The sequence below is a fragment of the Emys orbicularis genome, chromosome 1 (genome assembly GCF_028017835.1).
Source record: "Emys orbicularis isolate rEmyOrb1 chromosome 1, rEmyOrb1.hap1, whole genome shotgun sequence".
NCBI lineage: Eukaryota > Metazoa > Chordata > Testudines > Emydidae > Emys > Emys orbicularis.
In genome coordinates, this window is record NC_088683.1 from 118,612,294 (window position 1) to 118,632,559 (window position 20,266).

The 20,266-nt window shown below is 45.7% G+C and overlaps 1 protein-coding gene across 3 annotated transcripts in view; it reads right to left on the reverse strand.

The window, feature by feature from the left end:
- Positions 1-589: 589 nt before the first annotated feature.
- The window catches only part of ADA2 (adenosine deaminase 2), a 35,453-nt gene continuing 15,776 nt past the window's right edge, over positions 590-20,266 (reverse strand). The window contains exons 4-10 of one of the 3 annotated variants that reach the window (XM_065415299.1): positions 18,387-18,597; positions 14,333-14,460; positions 12,948-13,038; positions 11,721-11,829; positions 10,767-10,924; positions 4,304-4,506; positions 590-3,045 (exon numbers count right to left, since the gene is read on the reverse strand). In XM_065415299.1, coding sequence (XP_065271371.1) covers positions 2,937-3,045; positions 4,304-4,506; positions 10,767-10,924; positions 11,721-11,829; positions 12,948-13,038; positions 14,333-14,460; positions 18,387-18,597 — 1,009 coding nt within the window. In that variant the 3' untranslated portion in view covers positions 590-2,936. Of the gene's footprint in view, positions 3,046-4,303; positions 4,507-7,384; positions 7,909-9,910; positions 9,992-10,766; positions 10,925-11,720; positions 11,830-12,947; positions 13,039-14,332; positions 14,461-18,386; positions 18,598-20,266 lie in introns of those variants that run through there. The other 2 variants (XM_065415305.1, XM_065415308.1) reach the window with 2 other exon arrangements.

The window sequence follows — 20,266 nt, forward strand, 5'->3', positions numbered from 1 at the left end:
GAACCCCTTTGAGAACCCAGGAAGGCGCACTTGGGAATTCCTTCCTGTGGTGTACCGTCAAGCTCTTCCTCCTCCCCTCCCCCCTGGGGAAGAGCTGAGGGGAAAAAAGGGAAATCAGCTGTTGGCACCAGCTAATTAAACAACATATGCACAATCCTCTTAGGGCACAAAAATCCAATTCTGTTCTTTAAAAAGGTGAACTTTATTAATAAAAAAAAAGAAAGAAAATACATCTGGGAATTCAGGCTATTGCTAGATTTTAAAAGAGCAACTACAAGGATTAAGCACCAAGAATAGCTTTCTTGAGGTCCAGCTTAAAGGTTACAAGCAAAACAAAAGCACCTGGGGTTAGCACAGAGGAATCCACAAGCCATAAAGAAATAAAAGGGATAAACCTAATCACATCTTCCTAGACATTTCCTGATCTACTTACATATCTGGGGTTTTAAATGAGTAGTTTCTAGGTATAATACTGATTATTTTTCATATCTGGCCCAAGCTTCTTACAGCATAACTGCTACCCTGTCCACCTCCCCTGGGAGAACAACAGACAGACAAAAGTGGAGTCTTTTTTTTTTTTTTTCCAATTTAAAAAAGTTCTAGCCTTCCCATTGGCTCTTTTGGCCAGGTGCCCACTCACTTCCTTTTACCTATGCATAGCAGTGAGACTTTTTAACCCTTTACAGGTAAAGCAATTAGAGAACAGCTACTAAGAGGGATTTTATAGCTACTAGCTGGCTGGGTGTCCATAAAAGGGAGCTACCCCCACCCTTCATTTATTACACCCCGTATCAAAGATTCACACGTAAGGGAGTCCCAACTCACTGGTGAATACAGGCTCCTTCTCCACTCACACGTAGCAAACTGAAATCCACTGAGCATGCTCAGAAGGACCTAACTTTAGGCCAGTCACTAACACATATACCCTTTTCACTTCAGTTTCCCCAAATATTACAATAAAAGCATGTTTCACAGCCAGTGTTTGTGATGTGGTGCCATAACTCACTCACATCGATATGGAATGAAATACTTTATCATTTATGAGAGCCACAATAACCCCATATTAATGAAAATGTGAACATAAACTCCAATCAAGTTTTATTGCTTATAAGAGTGGCTATTGGATGTTCAGGAGGAAGGTAGAGATATGCAGGCTGTGGGTTATGATATGGAGGTAGTTGTGGTTGAGAAAGGAACTGATGAGTGAGGTGTAGATGGTATATTAAATGGACTTCATTGCTTCTGCATTTTTTATGGTTTGCACTGGTGGGCTGTGTGGTCTAGCAACCTTAAATTAGGTGTGAATCTTCAATACAGGGGTGTAATAAATATTTTTTGCATGGGAATATACATACACAAAAATACGCTCCATGGAGTTTGGATTATTTAAAATTGTGAGTACCGTGCATGCACACAATACAGCTGAACCACTTATTGTGGTAAATATATTTGTGCTCTACTGAAGCATTGTGACCGAGATTAGTGAAAATAAACACTATTGCCAGACAGCTCAGGATAATTAGTATAATAGTATAATAGTAATTAACCTGAGGTGGACAGACCTGGAAATGACAGTCCTACCAAGTCTTATGCATTGGAGAGAAAGACTCAGTTAACTGGGAACATTTTAAAGAACATTTTAAAGTCTCCAGAGCAGACCTTGAGCTGGAGTAAATTGGTGTAGCCCCACTAAAGTCAACAGATCTATGTCAATTTACACCAGCTGAGGATCTGACCCCACAACTCTTATACTGAAGGATTTTGCTAAATCCATTTAATTGAGACAGCCAACATCTGAATCAGAATTTTTTTAAGCCTTCCCTATTCAAAACTGTCAGACCTGAAATCATCCTGGCACAATCACTTCTACTTCTGCAGTTTTTGTCACAGTTATTTCAAAGGACTCTATCTAGTTACTATTTAAATTGTGCTGTTGCTGCTTTGTCTTTCTTCTGCAGAGCTGATAACTGTGAATGCCACTGGCACTGTATTGAAGCCATATCGAGGGACTAATTCTTTAATACATCGGAGATCTGATTGCTATGGACTCAGGGACTCACTAAAGGCACACCGGGACCAGATCCTGCAGTGGGATCTGCCAGTACATGTTGAATCCCATTGAAATCAAGAGTATTACACATGGGTGCAGGGGCCTGCACTAGTGGATTCCAGTGCTGGATCGGTGCTTTATTTAATATGGATCTGAGAGATACCTCTTGAAGTCAGGGGTTCTTTTCCAATTGAGAAGTGTATTGAAATCCCTACAAAGGTGGGTCCCAGAGTGAAGTATCTCCTTTCAGCAATCAGTGCTTGCATTCTTTGCTGATCACTGCTTAATAAAGCATACAAGTTTTGAAAGCATTTGTACAGGTCCATCAGCTTGTTTCTAGCCCTTACGTCTTGAGATGTCAGACCTTAGACCTGGTTCCTCAGTCTAGCAGTACTATTTTGGCACCGGGCCCAGGGTCAAACATAACCAGTCACAGATCTCAGACAAGAATCGCTTTCAATCCTTGCCCTCCTGAAAGTCAAGGGGCTCAGATGGTGGGATGTTTGTACTAGCCGTTTCCTGAGGAGATATTTATTTTATAATGATGTGAGGCAAAATCATGAAGTCCTTGCTCAGGGAAAACTCCCATTCACAAGAATTAAAAAGTGAGTAAGCACTTCACGATTTTAATGGTATTTTGACTTTAGTTACTTTGATCATTTACAGCACTTTTTGCTTCTGTTTTAAAGGCTCACTGCTCTGTTTCACCTGCACCCAAAGACATTAATGTATAGAGGTGTGGGCAATTGCTATTAACTATAATTGGCCAAAATCACCCGGCTCCAGGCCACAGCTTGAGCGCTGTTTGCTCAAGTGACATAGAAAAAGAATTCTCTCTGCATTAGCAGTAGCTCCAGTTCCCTCTGCCGTGCAGACATCCTCCCCACTACAGCTCCCTTGGAAAAGCATTGCAGAGGTCAGCTATAAACTGGTCCCATTTTTTCTGCCAGACCTGTTTGGCCTGGGCTTTCTCCTTTGGCGGCAAGGAGCTGTATCTGTGGGATCAAAAAGAGCAAGGATTAGACATGGGATTGGGGTGGCTGGGGAGGGGAAACTATTTCAGGATCCGAATCCAAAATGAAAAGGCAGGAAGCTAGGAAAGATTAACTCTTTGTGTTGCCTCAGATAAAGATTAAAAATGTCTCTGTCACCTGTTCCTAATGGCAGGAAGTAACAGATTTGTCCTCCAAACCTCTGTAGGATACCTAGGATTGATACAGGCTTGGGCATCATCTTTGGGAAAATAGACAAAGCTTCAGGTGCAGGCCAGAATGCGTTGGGCACATTGGCCAAGCCATCAGAGGATGCATAATGGGTCTCTGCAAAATATACAACTAAGTAAAATTCAAACAAATGAAAAGTGACTTGAAAAAAATCACCTCTCTCTCTCTCTCGCCAGAGACCAGGCTCCATAGATAAATTGGCACTGGATGGAGTAGGGGAGGGGAGGGAAAGAGACACACACCAAGAAAGGCTGTATTGACAATGGACAGCGTAGACTCTGGGATAGCACAAGCCCCTCAAATCCTGCCTGTAATGGGACGGCTACCCTACTCCTGAAGAACAGGGGTTAAAAGCAGCCCTGGAGAGGGCTGCAGCTGGGAAAGGCTAGGCTGATTGGGGAAGCAGCCACAGCTGGGGCCATGCCCCAATCAGGCCACAGCTGGCCCTATGAAAGTGCTGTGAGGCAGGTGCTGAAGACTCTCTCTCTAGCTTCTAAGAGAGAAGGACTGGCTACCTGGGAGAAAAGGGTACCTGGAGTGGAGCAGGGCTGGGAATAGGCAGGGGCAGCTGGTTCAACCCCCCTTGCTGATGATGAGCAGTTTACAGACTGCAGTCTGCCCCAGTGAGTGGGGGCTAGATGGTGACTGGCAGTAGCCGCTGAGGCAAGGTGGGGATAGAGGGTTGGGGAGACCCAGATTGTGGGTTACTGCTGGGGGCAGAACCTGGATGTAGAGGGGCACCAGGGTCTGGGAGGGACACGGGGGCCAGCGGCAGGCGAGACACCGGCCTGCAGAGGGTGCTCTGGGCTGGAAGAGCTAATTCGCAGGATGACCAGCAGGAGGCACCGTGCTGGTGAGTCTCACTTTGCTACACTGCTCTGTGAGAGACATGGGGAGGACTTTGGGTCAGCAGAACCCCAGCCCGAGTGACAGAGGAGACTCTGGGGCTGAAAACAGAATAAGGTGGCTCTCTGCAGAGCAGGCAGATATCTCCCCACGTGTCACTCCTAGTGCAAGAGTGTGTGCTTACTTTAGAGAGTTTAGTGCCAGTTGTTTTAAAGTTCTCAGGTCTGCGCGCATCCCGCCGATGCCCATGAACACCTCATAGAAGTCATACGACACGCCCTTTGATCCAAAGATAGATGGATCGTCTGAACTAACCACCATGGGGTGTCCCTCTGCCATCAACTGAGCAGCAGGATGGTTCCTCAAATCTGATACTAACAGCAGGACCTTGGGATGAGGAGGAGGAAGAAGCAAGGATGGGTTATTCTTACAGATATTTGCAGTATATATTTATACTTGTTTGGAAGCTCTTTGGGGCAGAGACTGTCTTTCTATCATATGTTTGTATAGCACCTAGTACACTGGGATTGGAGCCTGTAACAGGGTTTCCTTCCCCAGACCTCCTATCTCAGGGTATGTCTACACTGCGAAATTAGGTCGAATTTATAGAAGCCGGTTTTATAGAAAGCGGTTGTATACAGCCGATTGTGTGTGTCCCCACATAAAATGTTCTAAGTGCTCTAGTCGGCGGACCACGTCCACAGTACCGAGGCTAGCGTTGACTTCCGGAGCATTGCACTATGGGTAGCTATCCCACAGTTCCCGCAGTCTCCGCCGCCCATTGGAATTCTGGGTTGAGATCCCAATGCCCGAATGATGCAAAACAGTGTCGCGGGGGGTTCTGGGTACATGTCGTCAGGCCCCTCCCCCTCCGTCAGAGCAACGGCAGACAATAGATTCGCGCCTTTTTACCTGGGTTACCTGTGCAGACAACATACCACGGCAAGCATGGAGCCCGCTCAGCTCAGCTCACCGTCACCATATGTCATCTGGGTGCCGGCAGACGTGGGACTGCATTGCTACACAGCAGCAGCAGCTAACTGCCTTTTGGCGGTAGATGGTGCAGCATGACTGGTAGCCGTGGGGCTGGCAGCCGTAGGGCTGCATTGCACCAGCCCCTTGCCTTTTGGTAGAAGATGGTATATTACGATTGGTATCCATTGTCATCGTACTGCAGTGGCTGTCGATCATGGGCACCTGGGCAGACATGCTCAGTCCTATTGAACTGTCTTGACGATGATGGCTATCAGTCGTAGTATGCTATTTTCTGCCAAGCGCCCAGTATTTTCTGCTAAGCACCCAGAAGAGGCCGAGGGCGATCTGGGTGCTGGCAGATGTGGGGCTGCATTGCTACGCAGCAGCCCCTTGCCTTTTGGTAGAAGATGGTATATTACGACTGGTATCTATTGTCATCATACTGCAGTGGCTATCAGTCATGCTGCACCGTCGGCTGCCAGCTTAAGATGTAAAAAAATAGATTTGTTCTGTATTCATTAGCTTCCCCCTCCCTCCGTGAAATCAACGGCCTGCTAAACCCAGGGTTTTGAGTTCAATCTTTGGGGGGGGCCATTCTGTGTGACAGTTGTTTGTGTTTCTCCCTGATGCACAGCCACCTTTGTTGATTTTAATTCCCTGTACCTGTACGCCATGTCGTCACTCGCCCCTCCCCTGGTCCGTCAGATACTAGTTTTGCGCCTTTTTTCAGACCAGGCGCCATAGCTAGCACTGGGATCATGGAGCCCGCTCAGATCACCGCGGCAATTATGAGCACTATGAACACCACGCGCATTGTCCTGGAGTATATGCAGAGCCAGGACTTGCCAAAGCAAAACCAGGACCAGCCGAGGAGGCGATTGCAGCGCGGCGACGAGAGTGATGAGGAAATTGACATGGACATAGACCTCTCACAAGGCACAGGCCCCAGCAATGTGGAAATCATGGTGTTACTGGGGCAGGTTCATGCCGTGGAACGCCGATTCTGGGCCCGGGAAACAAGCACAGACTGGTGGGACCGCATCGTGCTGCAGGTGTGGGACGATTCCCAGTGGCTGCGAAACTTTCGCATGCATAAGGGCACTTTCATGGAACTTTGTGACTTGCTTTCCCCTGCCCTGAAGCGCCAGAATACCAGGATGAGAGCAGCCCTCACAGTTGAGAAGCGAGTGGCGATAGCCCTGTGGAAGCTTGCAACGCCAGACAGCTACCGGTCAGTCGGGAATCAATTTGGAGTGGGCAAATCTACTGTGGGGGCTGCTGTGATCCAAGTTGCCAGGGCAATGAAAGACCTGGTGATATCAAGGGTAGTGACTCTGGGAAACGTGCAGGCCATAGTGGATGGCTTTGCTGCAATGGGATTCCCAAACTGTGGTGGGGCCATAGACGGAACCCATATCCCTATCTTGGCACTGGAGCACCAAGCCACCGAGTACATAAACCGCAAGGGGTACTTTTCAATGCTGCTGCAAGCCCTGGTGGATCACAAGGGACGTTTCACCAACATCAACGTGGGATGGCCGGGAAAGGTACATGATGCTCGCGTCTTCAGGCACTCTGCTCTGTTTCGAAAGCTGGAGGAAGGGACTTTCTTCCCGGACCAGAAAGTAACCGTTGGGGATGTTGAAATGCCTATCGTGATCCTTGGGGACCCAGCCTACCCCTTAATGCCATGGCTCATGAAGCCGTACACAGGCAGCCTGGACAGGAGTCAGGACCTGTTCAACTACAGGCTGAGCAAGTGCCGAATGGTGGTGGAATGTGCATTTGGACGTTTAAAAGCGCGCTGGCGCAGCTTACTGACTCGCTCAGACCTCAGCGAAAAGAATATCCCCATTGTTATTGCTGCTTGCTGTGCGCTCCACAATATCTGTGAGAGTAAGGGGGAGACATTTATGGCGGGGTGGGAGGTTGAGGCAAATCGCCTGGCTGCTGATTACGCGCAGCCAGACACCAGGGCGGTTAGAGGAGCACAGCAGGGCGCGGTGCGCATCAGAGAAACTTTGAAAACGAGTTTTGTGACTGGCCAGGCTACGGTGTGAAACTTCTGTTTGTTACTCCTTGATGAACCCTCCGCCCCGCCCCACCCGGTTCACTCTACTTCCCTGTAAGCCAACCACCCCACCCTCCCCTCCCCCCTTCGAGCACCGCTTGCAGAGGCAATAAAGTTATTGTTACTTCACATTCATGCATTCTTTATTAATTCATCACACAACTAGGGGGATAATTGCAAAGGTAGCCCGGGATGGGTGGGGGAGGAGGGAAGGAAAAGGACACACTGCAGTTTAAAACTTTAACTCTTATTGAAGGCCAGCCTTCTGATGCTAGGGCAATCATCTGGGGTGGAGTGACTGGGTGGCCAGAGGCCCCCCCACCGTGTTCTTGGGCGTCTGGGTGAGGAGGCTATGGAACTTGGGGAGGAGGGCTGTTGGTTACACAGGGGCTGTAGCGGCGGTCTCTGCTCCTGCTGCCTTTCCTGCAGCTCAACCATACACTGGAGCATATCAGTTTGATGCTCCAGCAGCCGGAGCATCGACTCTTGCCTTCTGTCTGCAAGCTGACGCCACCTATCATCTTCAGCCCACAACTTGCTCTGTTCATCCCGCAATTCAGCCCGCCACCTCTCCTCTCGTTCATATTGTGCTTTTCTGTAGTCTGACATTGACTGCCTCCACGCATTCTGCTGTGCTCTGTCAGCGTGGGAGGACATCTGGAGTTCCGTGAACATATCATCCCGCGTCCTCCGTTTTCTCTTTCGAATCTTCACTAGCCTCTGTGAAGGAGAAACATTTGCAGCTGGTGGAGGAGAAGGGAGAGGTGGTTAAAAAAGACACATTTTAGAGAACAATGGGTACACTCTTTCACGTTAAATTTTGCTGTTCACATTACACAGCACATGTGCTTTCGTTACAAGGTCGCATTTTTCCTCTTATATTGAGGGCCTGCTGGTTTGGTGTGAGAGATCACTCACGCAGTGCCAGGCCACAGATTTTGGCTTGCAGGCAGCCATGGTAAGACACAGTCTTTTGGCTTTTTTAACCTTCTTAACATGTGGGAATGGTTTCAAACAGTAGCGCTCTCATTTCCCATACCAAGCACCCGTTGGGTTGGCCATTTAAAATGGGTTTGCAATGTAAAAGGAGGGGCTGCGGTTTCTGGGTTAACATGCAGCACATACCCAACTAACTCCCCTCCCCCCCACACACCCAATTCTCTGGGATGATCACTTCACCCCTCCCCCCCCACCGCGTGGCTAACAGCGGGGAATATTTCTGTTCAGCAGAGCAGGAACAGGCACCTCTGAATGTCCCCTTAATAAAATCGCCCCATTTCAACCAGGTGACCGTGAATGATATCACTCTCCTGAGGATAACAAAGAGCGATAAGGAATGGATGTTGTCTGCATGCCAGCAAACACCGGGACCATACGCTGCCATGCTTTGTTATGCAATGATTCCAGACTACATGCTACTGGCCTGGCGTGGTAAAGTGTCCTAACATGGCGGACGGGATAAGGCAGCCCTCCCCAGAAACCTTTTGCAAAGGCTTTGGGAGTACATGAAGGAGAGTTTTCTGGAGATGTCCCTGGAGGATTTCCGCTCCATCCCCATACACGTTAACAGACTTTTCCAGTAGCTGTACTGGCCGTGATTGCCAGGGCAAATTAATCATTAATCATTAAACACGCTTGCTTTTAAACCATGTGTAATATTTACAAAGGTACACTCACCAGAGGTCCCCTGTGCGCCCTCAGGGGATGGGAGCACGCCTTGGGTGAGTTCGGGGGTTACTGGTTCCAGGTCCAGGGTGCTAAACATATCCTGGCTGTTGGGGAAACTGGTTTCTCCGCTTCCTTGCTGCTGTGAGCTATCTACATTATCTCCATCCTCATCTTCCTCGTACCCCGAACCCGCTTCCCTGTGTGTTTCTCCAGTGAGGGAGTCATAACACACGGTTGGGGTAGTGGTGGCTGCACCCCCTAGAATGGCATGCAGCTCCGCGTAGAAGCGGCATGTTTGCGGCTCTGCCCCGGACCTTCCGTTTGCTTCTCTGGCTTTGTGGTAGGCTTGCCTTAGCTCCTTAATTTTCACCGGTACTGCTGTGCGTCCCTGTTATGGCCTCTGTCCTTCATGGCCTTGGAGACCTTTTCTAATATTTTGCCATTTCGTTTACTGCTACGGAGTTCAGCTAGCACTGATTCATCTCCCCATATGGCGAGCAGATCCCGTACCTCCAGTTCTGTCCATGCTGGAGCTCTTTTGCGATCCTGGGACTCCATCATGGTTACCTGTGCTGATGAGCTCTGCGTGGTCACCTGTGCTCTCCACGCTGAGCAAACAGGAAATGAAATTCAAACGTTCGCGGGGCTTTTCCTGTCTACCTGGTCAGTGCATCTGAGTTGAGAGTGCTGTCCAGAGCGGTCACAATGAAGCACTGTGGGATAGCTCCCGGAGGCCAATAACGTCGAATTCCGTCCACACTACCCCAATTCCGACCCGCTAAGGCCGACTTTATCGCTAATCCCCTCGTCGGAGGTGGAGTAAAGAAACCGGTTTAAGGGCCCTTTAAGTCGAAAGAAAGGGCTTCGTCGTGTGAACGTGTCCAGGCTTAATTCGATTTAACGCTGCTAAAGTCGACCTAAACTCGTAGTGTAGACCAAGCCTCAGTGTATGGCTAGCTTAGTTTTCCCTACTTCTGTGCCTCTGGGGTACTTGCACACCACACAACGGATGAAAGAGCTCACCCTGTACTCTTGTTACCCAGGCTTTCCAACTCCTTTCTGGCCCTTCCCCCGAGGCTTCACAGTCACTTGTTTCAGGCCAAGTCCCTCCTTGTCTCTATTCTCAGGCCTCCAGCCTCAACAGTGGAGAGCTGTCTTCTGTAGAGTAGAATTTGTAAGGTATTAGCTAACACATAAAGTGTGCCTTTAACATGTGTTAAACTGGGCAAGGCTTGAACTCTGTTTAACACATGTTAAATGTGCATTGCTTTGTCTACACTAGACTATCAACATGTTTTCGTTAACATCTTACAAATCCTAATCTAGACAAGGCTTCACAGAGTGAACCAAGAGTTTTGCCTTATATAGTCTCACAGACAAACATATGATCCCAAGTAACCTGATCCCTTAGACATGTGCTCCATCTAATAACTAAAAGTCCCAAAACTCTTGTCTTAAAGGAGCTACTTCCCTGTAAGAAGCCATGCTGGACTGTACACATACCCAAAGGACCAGTTTCCTGTTATAGGCCTCTAGGCACTACCACGATACAAGTAAATAATCATAATAATAGTTCGTATGCATATTCCTAATGTTATGCTCTGAAGGGGAAAAAACCCACCAAAGAGACCATAACAAGGGAATAGGTGAAAGAGAAAGCAGAGACCATATGTAATTTCCAATAAGTGTGGCAATTAAACCGAGCAGAGAATGTCTCCAGAATGTCTCCATAATGGTTGAGTTAAAGGACAGGGACTCAGTCTCCAGAGTAGTCCTCTGTCCACAATACGTTCTTTAGAACCTCCCACCTAGAAAAATCTACACAAAGACCAATATATGTTGAGCAACACCTTGCTGCAGGTCACTTATCAAATTCTAAATTTCTGGTCCCAGCTCCTGACTTGAGACCTAAGGTCACTCAGGTAGGGCCTACCTGGTTGGAGATTGGGCAGAGTTCTATAGGAACATCCATCTTAAGGGACATCTTCTTGGCTACTAAATGTTTAGTGAGAGCAAATCCATGGCCAATCCGACTGGTATTGAACAGCAAAGCATCGAGCACATTGATGTCTACAGAGATGCCCTGCCAGTCTGAGGAGAGAAAGATGGATCCAAATCATTGCCATGTTATATGGAAACAGATCTTCTCAAACAGGCAATTGATTTATTTTATTTTTTAAATAAATGCCTCAAATACAAACTAACAGGCTTCCTCATGGCTTGTCTCCTGTGTCTACCAGGGACTACACCCAGCTTGGAACTCTCTACAGCACTATATATCATCTGGTGAATGAATAATATACTGCATATAAACATGTTATTCCAGCAATAAAGGACAAAGGGTATATTTAATTATTTGAACAAACATATTTAAGCTAAGATATGTAGCTGACTCAGTGACATTCATTAGAAAACGGACTTAAAAACATGACTCTGGCTGGTGATGGCTTCAAAAATTCCCTCTCTGGTGCTGGTGAGTTTGGGAGGAGACAACTGATCACGTGGCTCTGGGAAGGAGATGGCTGTGCCACACCAGTGGCACCTCCTGCTGCCTGACTCCAGAAGAACAGGCCCAGGAACATCCCAAGATGAGGAAATGAGAGTGTTCAATGCAGAAGACAAGTGAAGGGGACAATGAGTATCAGACACAGGTGATGGTGAGGGATATGAAGACAATGGGAGAGAGTAGGGAGCAGGTAGGGGATGTGGAACCTGGAAACTGGGAGGAACCATCCAGTATGCTATGGCAGTGAGCTGATCTTCTGCTGATGTAGAAGAATGATGGGAAACAGAATATACCAGACCACTTCTCATGATACGACCACCAGCTCTCCTCCTCAGTATCCAAGTATCCACTCCCCTACATGGCCTGTGTTCTCATGCTTACCAGTCTCACCAGCATGGAAAAAGTAAGGCAAATTGACTCCTTTGGAGTATGGAATGGTGAGGGCATCCTTCAAGTCCCACAGAGAGTGTCCTTCATCCTCATACCCAACCTGGGGAGAAGAATAAATATGTTTCTGAACATGCTCCAGGTGATCACTAGTCTTTTGACTTGAAACTACCCTACATTGCCATCTGAAATTCCAGTACTGTAGTCCCATTTTTTGTTAAACGGGTCCTCCAGGGGTGAAAACTAGCATAGTTCCATTGACTGACTTCCACAGAGTTATCCTGGTTTGTAACAGGCAGGAACAGGCCCTCTCTGTAAAAGATAAGTCATACACATGTTTTTAACAAGAGCATAGTGCAGCCAGTAAGGATGCTAGTGCATGTCGCTGCCATTGCATCTCCACCAGTAACAGAATTCCCTAAATTTCTGCACTCGTGCCCACATACACATTCCCAGTCCCCACCAAAGCTCTTATTCTTGAGATAGCAACAAACACAAAAGCAGCCTGAGAATGACTTTGCAGAAAGTCTGGGATACTGGTTGCTGCTCCCTTGCTTTTCACCTTGACAGATAATCAGGTTTTAGACGCTGTGTTTGGTGTCACGAAGAAAGATAACTTATATCCCATTTTTCTGTGGTAGTTTCAGTAGGCACTCTTCCCCTGTCTCAGTCCTACTAGTAATGGCCAGCACATGTCTTGCGCTGCAGATACAGCTGCTCGTGACTAAGTAGGTGGCATTCTTTCCTCTGAGTAAAGACTTAATAACATACCTGCAGAGTCTCAGGAGACACTGCACTGAAGTCCTGATTAGAACAGAGATCAGGACTACTTGTGGTCACTGAAAATCCCACTGCATTTTCTATAAGATTTGGCAGTTTCCTGGCCAAATTCCAACTCCACAAATTACATCCTGCCCACCTCAATTTCATCTGCAGTTTAAATTAAAAAAAAATATTTTTCACTTCACTTCCTAGATGCAGTTATAAAGTATAGCTGTGAGGCATTCTATAGCTACGTCTCTCCAGAGGTGTCTGCACTGCAGTAGCTGATGCTTATTCAAACAAAATTATTTGGGATCCTGCAGGACGAAAGACAATGGGGCAGCATTTCAACAGCTTGCTTTGCTGCTTTTCCCCTCTGAAATCTCTTTGTACCAATAATCACAACTCAGCCCTTGTAATATTAAATACAAAACCAAGTAAGAAATAATACAAAGATACCAGGTCAAATCCCGCCAGAGTGTCCGGGAACATGGCTCGGAGGTCTATGGCCTTCTTGAGGGCTTTTTTAATCTCGGTAACGTTCTTCTTTCTGAAAACCAAGAGACAGAGAAAGGTGCTGATGCTCATTTCCATGGAACCTATTTCTCAGGTTCTGTCTGTATTATGACCAGGAGCCTTAAGAAAATATCCAATATTAAAAAAAACCCACATAAATGCCTAGGAAAAGCACAAATGACTGGAGTTAACCAGCATCATACACACTGTTTGGGACTAATTGGCCAACCTCCCCTGTAACAATAAACCAATGAGGGGGCAGAACCAGAACAGCTGTATAGGTAACATTTAAATATGCTCTGTGTATTATTTTGCTGGAGTTTTTCCATTTTAATCGTGTTTTAAAATTAATCCACTACAGACCATCAGAGTCTATTGGATTCAAATGTGTATAAAGGTTTCTGGGAAGGCAGCATTTGCAGGGTCTCTGAAGGAGCTTTGAAATATACAGTACCAATCCCCCAGCTGTTCTGCTGTTGCTCCTGCTTCCACAGAAATAGATGATGCATCAAGACTCAGGGAGAGAAAACATAGGCCTGGTCTACACTACGACTTTAATTCGGATTTAGCTGCTTTAATTCGAATTAACGCTTGACCCGTCCACACAACGAAGCCATTTAATTCGAATTAAAGAGCCCTTTAATTCGATTTCTGTACTCCTCCTCGACGAGAGGAGTAGCGTCAAAATCGGTATTGTTAATCCGAATTAAGGTTAGTGTGGCCGCAATTCGAAGTTATTGGCAATTCAATGTTATTGGCTACCCACAATGCAACGCTCTGGAAATCGATGCTACTACGGTAGCTTGGACGCACACCACCGAATTAATGGTGCCTAGTGTGGCCGAATACATTCGAATTTATAAAATCGGTTTCCTAAATTCGAATTATATAAATTCGGATTAATCCTGTAGTGTAGACATACCCATAAGGCTTTGAGAAAACACACTCACTTCTCATGTGCACGCACACAGAAACACAGCCTCCTGCTCACTCATTGCCACTCCCTTCAGCTCAAGAGTAATCACTTTTCCATACACACCATCATTGCTAACAAACCCCAATCATCTTACATGTACACATACTCGCTTCTATGATCAACTGCACACATTCACCCTCAGTCATTTCCACCTGCAGGTGTTTATATGCTGGAAAGCACTTCAGGAGTTAATATTCTAGGCCTCACTACACTGGAAGCAATGCAATCTGGATCACTTCCACGGCCTCTCTGTTGTAACCACTTGTGCCACTCAATTGATCCTGCCTGCACGACAACATGACCATTTACACATAGAACACTTCCACACTCGCCCCATGCAAGCAGCCTCTACCTGTGTGTTGTAAATATAATTTTTGCTCCAATAAAATCAGGGTGATCCTTAACAAACTGCCTCGCCACCTCCTGATACGTTGCCACAGACCAGGATTCATCGTATTTGGTCCCATCCAGTTCGTACACCTGTGGAAAGAATAAGCACATGCAAAAAAAAGAGCAGAGGATAGTGAGGAGAAAGAAGTGACACTTCTAAACTTTGAAGGAAAGATGGAACAATTCTGAAGTAGTTTGTGGCTCAAATTAAAAATGGCAGGTGTATAAGGCCAGAAATCCAAACTGTGTCCAGTGCCAGGAAGAAAAAAAAGAATCAGTTAAATTGTTCAGGATACCTTTTCTTGGTCCCTTATTAACCAGCAAGCACCAGAGAACACTTTGCTTTCATAATATACCATACAATAACCTGACTTCTTAACACACATACATGGTAACCACATGCCCTGGAGTTCAGGGTGTCTTGGGAAGAACATGAGAGCTTGCTACAGATCACCTCAATTACTGAAGCACTGCATGTGCATGTTTGGTTTCTCACAAATACCATGTCTGTCAACAATGGCAGGAGCATGGCAAGAATAAAGAAAGGGTTGGTTTCACAGTTAAGGTACTAGACTGGAATTCAGGATATTGGGGTTCAATTTTCACCTCTGCCAAAGATTTCCTCAGTGACCGTGAGCAAGTCAGTTAATCTCTCTGTACCTCCAGCTCCCTATCTGTAAAATGGGGAGAATACTGCTTCATTTGTCTCATCTATTTAGTTTGCAAGCTCTTCAGCACAGGGCTATGTACAGCGCCTTGCACAATGGGACCCCAGTTTTGGTTGGGGCCTATAGACAGTACCATAATATTAATAATAATAATAATAATAATAAGCAGCAGGGGCACTGTCCAGACTTTATCACAGGTGGACTTTATCACCAGCTCCATCCCCCACTCTCACCTTGTCCTTTCCTTCCCTCTTCTTCCATCTCCCTGCCCTTCTTCCCCACTCCATCCCTAATTTGGGTCTCCTCACCTTTCTCTTCATTCCCCTGCCCTCTCTCTCTTATATTCATCTCATTCTCCCCCATCTGGTCTTGACCACTCTGGGCCCCTCTTGCATTGTAATCACCACCTTCACAGACACAAGAAGCCAAGTGGAATTTTGCAGATTATCAAAAGGACATTTTCCAAGACTTTCTACAGCTGGCTTTGCAAACACAGCTGTATTTTGGGGTCCTTTCTACAATGTATGCTGTTTTCCAATCCTGCCTTTAATTTACTTTGTTTTAGTGTCAGTTTCTGGCTTGTTTCATTGCAAAGATGGCTTTTACAATTAACAGATACTGTTGCCCAAGTCCTACAAATGAATCTCTAGTAGCAGAGGTGTCAGCCTGCCCCTTTGCACCCAGTCCACCTTTATTGTAGAGTGTAGTTGGGAGTGATAGGTAGAGATAGGCCAGAAAGCTATGCTACAAGCGCTGGCCTCTTTCCAGTAAAGAGCTTTCCTCCATTCTCCTCCCAAGTACAAATTTTCCATCTGGGCTCACTGGCTGCCTGGTAAATGAGGGTATTACTCAAAAAAGGGTATTACTGCTTTTAACATCCCAAACATCTTTGGCTAGTCTACCTCTGCTCATGGGTCCATTTCAACGTTGACACCGATAAACCATAAAAGCATTTTGACATTGCAACTGTTTTCTCTTCCCAGCTGCCACCTCAACAGACATTTGGGACTAGTAAGTCAAGCAAAATTGGCCAATCACCGTCCTCCACAAAGCAAAACACACAAATCTGTGTCATTGTTTCCCCCATTCAAATGTTAGTGCTGGCAGAAAGTGACCGAATGTCCGCTCTGGGGATGCTGTGGCTGAGCTGGGAACACTTCGACAAGTGAGAAGGTGGCTCAGTCTCTGTATTCACAACAGCACCTATCTCACTCCTAAAGCAGATGCCAATGAGGTCATTACTTAAAACCAATTGCAGTGATGGTGTGTGTGATATAGATACCTACTGTTCGAACTGAACTGAGACCACCCCCATTTCATGTAGTCCATTAGATAGCAATGATTTATAGTCAATGCCAATGTAGTCTGGAGTGAGACTAGAAACCTAGATGCTAAAAAGAGTTAGCCCATTCACAAGGCTCTATGTATTCAGGGGCAAGCTGTGCCTACATTCTGTTGCAAAGCCCCTGGATTCTGTGTCCTTCTGATGAGACCAATTGGAAATTACGCAGAATTTTCATTAATTTTTTTTTTTAAGTGGAGGTTTTTATTGTATTAAATGGGACAATGAATGGTTGCCTCTTATTTATTTTGATATTAAATTTTATTTGTTTCACAATGTTCCCGTGTTTTCAATGTGTTGCAGATCACAGTATTGACAACATGTGGCTGCATTGTAAAGTTGTCAAGGTGAAGCTGAAGATTTTATCATCTCAGCAGGAGTCAGTCAGGGCTTTTGGCACCTGGGAAGGCATCCAAGGCAGTTTGGGATTATGGGATAATTATACTGGTTATAGGTGACAATCAGTGAAAAAACCTGATAGTTTAAACATCAACATTATTATCCTTAGGTTCCAGTGTTAATTGAAAAGAAAGACGTTCACAACTTTCAGAGCTACTGTTTCAGGCTGTCTATACATTCTGGAGACAACACTGCATCAGTTTGTGTTCCTAAGCTTATGAAGAATAGAAACAAAAAAACAAACAGGTCAGATTATGGAGCACAGTTCTGCAGCAAGGGATGGATATCACAGCAAATTCCATAGCCCTCCAACTGCAGAATACACAGAGCATCACCCATTTCATTCCCCTGAACAACCAAATGTGACAATCACAGTCCAGACACCCCAGGGGATGAACAGGGGTCTGAACCCCAAAGAGTAAGTGATTGAATATACTATTATTGTACTATAAACGTACATTGAACAAGGTCTTTTATGAAAGCTGGTTATACACTGGTCAGATCATTGTGTGTGATGTTTGCAGGGGTGGTGTACAAAGAGCTATGTATCTCTGCTGGAAAGAATGTTCCTAAAATATGTTTTGGGGATAGCCTTGATAAACAAGCCTGCCTTAGACAAAGGAATGTGGATTTACCTGTCTGGGCCAAGCTTTGTAAGCCATACACATTAAAGTACATTTACATACAAGATAAACAAAGCTAACAAGCAGCAGAGGAAACAGCTTAGTAAACAAACCGGGGGACAGAGTCTGCACCCCCAGGAAGTCTTCCTGGTTCTTAAGGCCAAGACAATGGATGTTGGGAGCTATAAAGGGACATTCTAGTGCTCCATCACTTAGGAGACATAGGGGACAGTAAACTCGGAGCCTGTGAATGGTGGATCCTCTTGGTGAGGAAGGCAGGAGCTGCTGGTGGCTAGCTGTAAGCGAGGAACTGTTTTAGGCCAAGATATAGCTTGTTAGAATTAAGTTTTAGGCACTAGAAAGCATATTATTTTTGTTTTGTTTGTAACCCTTTTCCATCTCTTTTCTTCTGCCTGGTGCCACTTAAATCTCTGACCTTTGTTACTAAACTTATTCTTAGTTTTACTATAGACTGTGTTAGCGCTGTTGTATTGAAGTAAAACGTGAGTCTTCTGCTAATCTACCAGGCTGGTGTGTGCTCCCTCTCTTTGGAGGCAGCAAACGTAATACCTTCTGTGAGTGTCCAGGAAGGAGGACTGGACACTGCAGAGACATATCTCTGGGGGAACTCAGGAACTGGGGTTCACTGGTTGTTACCTGCAAGGCAAGGTTTTGACTGGCGAGTCTCAAGGAATTTGCTGGCAAGGCAAATAGACTGGAATGTCAGGGAGCTGACCACACACTTTAGCAGCAGCCAAGCTCTCACTTGCTGAGCCAAAGGGTGACACAGTGGTTTACAGTTCTGGGTTCCCTGAGGAGACTGTCATACCAAGTTCCCAGCAAAGAGCTTTCAAATGAAGCAGATTTTTCCACCCACATATGGTCAGCTGTGCCAGGGTCTGAATCTAAATATAAGACCGGGCTGGAGAAAAGTTAGAGAAACAAGATTTTAAAATAATATTAGAGAAGTCAAAAAGTGTGTACCGGTGGAAATATAGCTCTCATCTCGACATACTGTACGTTATCCTCATAGAGCTCCAACAGCCCCTGATAGAAATAGGCCTTGAACACAGGTGCATAGCTGATGAGGCCAGAAGCAGTGGAAAAGACATTCTCAAATCTTCTCCAAATGAAAGCCTGCGTTGGGTATGTCAACTCAGGGTTGTCAGTCACCAGGGTCAGGTTCTTCAGCAAACTACAGAAAGAGAAACAGGACAGCTGGATTTAGGAGTGTACACAAGATGAGCTGGCAGCTCTTTAGCCAGGAGTCACAGAACAATATAATCCCTTCTATTTAGATATGGGCCTTCCCACCAAAGGCCAAGCTGTACGGATATGGGGATCCGCCATCCACAGCCACCTCAGAGGTGGAGTGGGGGAGCTGCTCTGCATCAGCAGCACTACCCAGTGTGTTTTAGGTCACATAGTGGAGGGGAAGGGACAGGAAGGAACGTGAAGAATAGCGTCTCACCCAATGGGGGCCCACTTCCTGACTGGAGCCTCTAGGCATATTATCACAATACAAATACTTTCCAATTTAAACTACAGAGGGGATTATTTTAAAGTAATTGCCTTCTGCCTCCCAAATTAGAACGTGGCTGACATACAGTTAACAACCTAATCTTGCAAATATAACCATCCCCATCACCTTAATTACAATGATTGGGATCTCAGTTCTACTCTCTACTACCTCCAATAGGGTAACACCCTCTAGTCACTAGGAGGCAGCATTGTTTCAATATCACACCCTTACTAAACAAGTTACTTTCCTTAATGTCAGAAAGGCACTAAAGTGTGACTTTTTGAATCTACAGAATAAAATGGTTATCAATCAAAAAACAAAAACAAACAAAAAACACCTTTAGTCCTACTGAACCAATCTGGCTACTCCATTATACCAATCCAAAACTCATAATTTGCCGACATTAGCAATGGATTTGATTTTTCAGATTTGCCACCTCAGAACCAACTGGCATGACTCAGTTCCTGCATGTTTCTTACTGGGATGGTATTCTGTTTACTTTACAGAACTTGCCTGTGCATACATTTCCTCACCACAAGCATAGAGGGCACCAAGTAGTAGTAACAAGGGGAGTTTGGTGGAAATAGAAAAAACTTGATTATCTTGCAATTACCATGAGCAGCTGCAGGCAATTCTGTTTGCATTTACACTGTGGTAATAGTTATCCTCTAAACAGCTCCAATCCTGGACTCCGGGTGGTCACTTTTCCAATGGCAGTAACTCTCTTAACTTTTCAACTTGCCACCTGAACATTAGTTTATCAAATGTTCAAGCTGGAGGTGTAAAATCCAAATAGCAATACAACTGGTAAATAGGTTCATTTGGGGATGGAAAAATTGTAGGAGTTACCATAAGTTGCAACCAAGGGGGAAATAGCTGGATGCTTAAAAGCTGACAGTCTTATCAGTCTGAGTAGGTCTGATTTTATCTAATATTAGAAGCTAAACAGGTTTGAGCCTGGCTAGTACTTGGATGGGAGATCACTGGAGAATACTCTCATGGCTTGTTGCTTCTCTCTGATAACTGTGACTGCTATTTAATGTGTGATGTCTTCCCTGGTGGCTTAGCGATAGTGCTCTGCTATGTTATATAGAAGAGTTAGATATGATTCATGCTCTTATTATCTTGTTCCAAGAGGCGTCAGTGTCTAGAATTAAAAGTCACTGTCCTATTGCTATAAGATGTGATCTTGTCTAACCTCATAAACAAGCAGTGCAGGGCCTGGTCAGAAGGTGGAACAGGAGACCTCAAAGGGGTGACCATAACATGGAGTCTGTTCACCAGGCATCTTGTGCACTGGTTGCTTTTTTAGTCACTTAAGGAGCCCCTTCCTGTGGTTCTG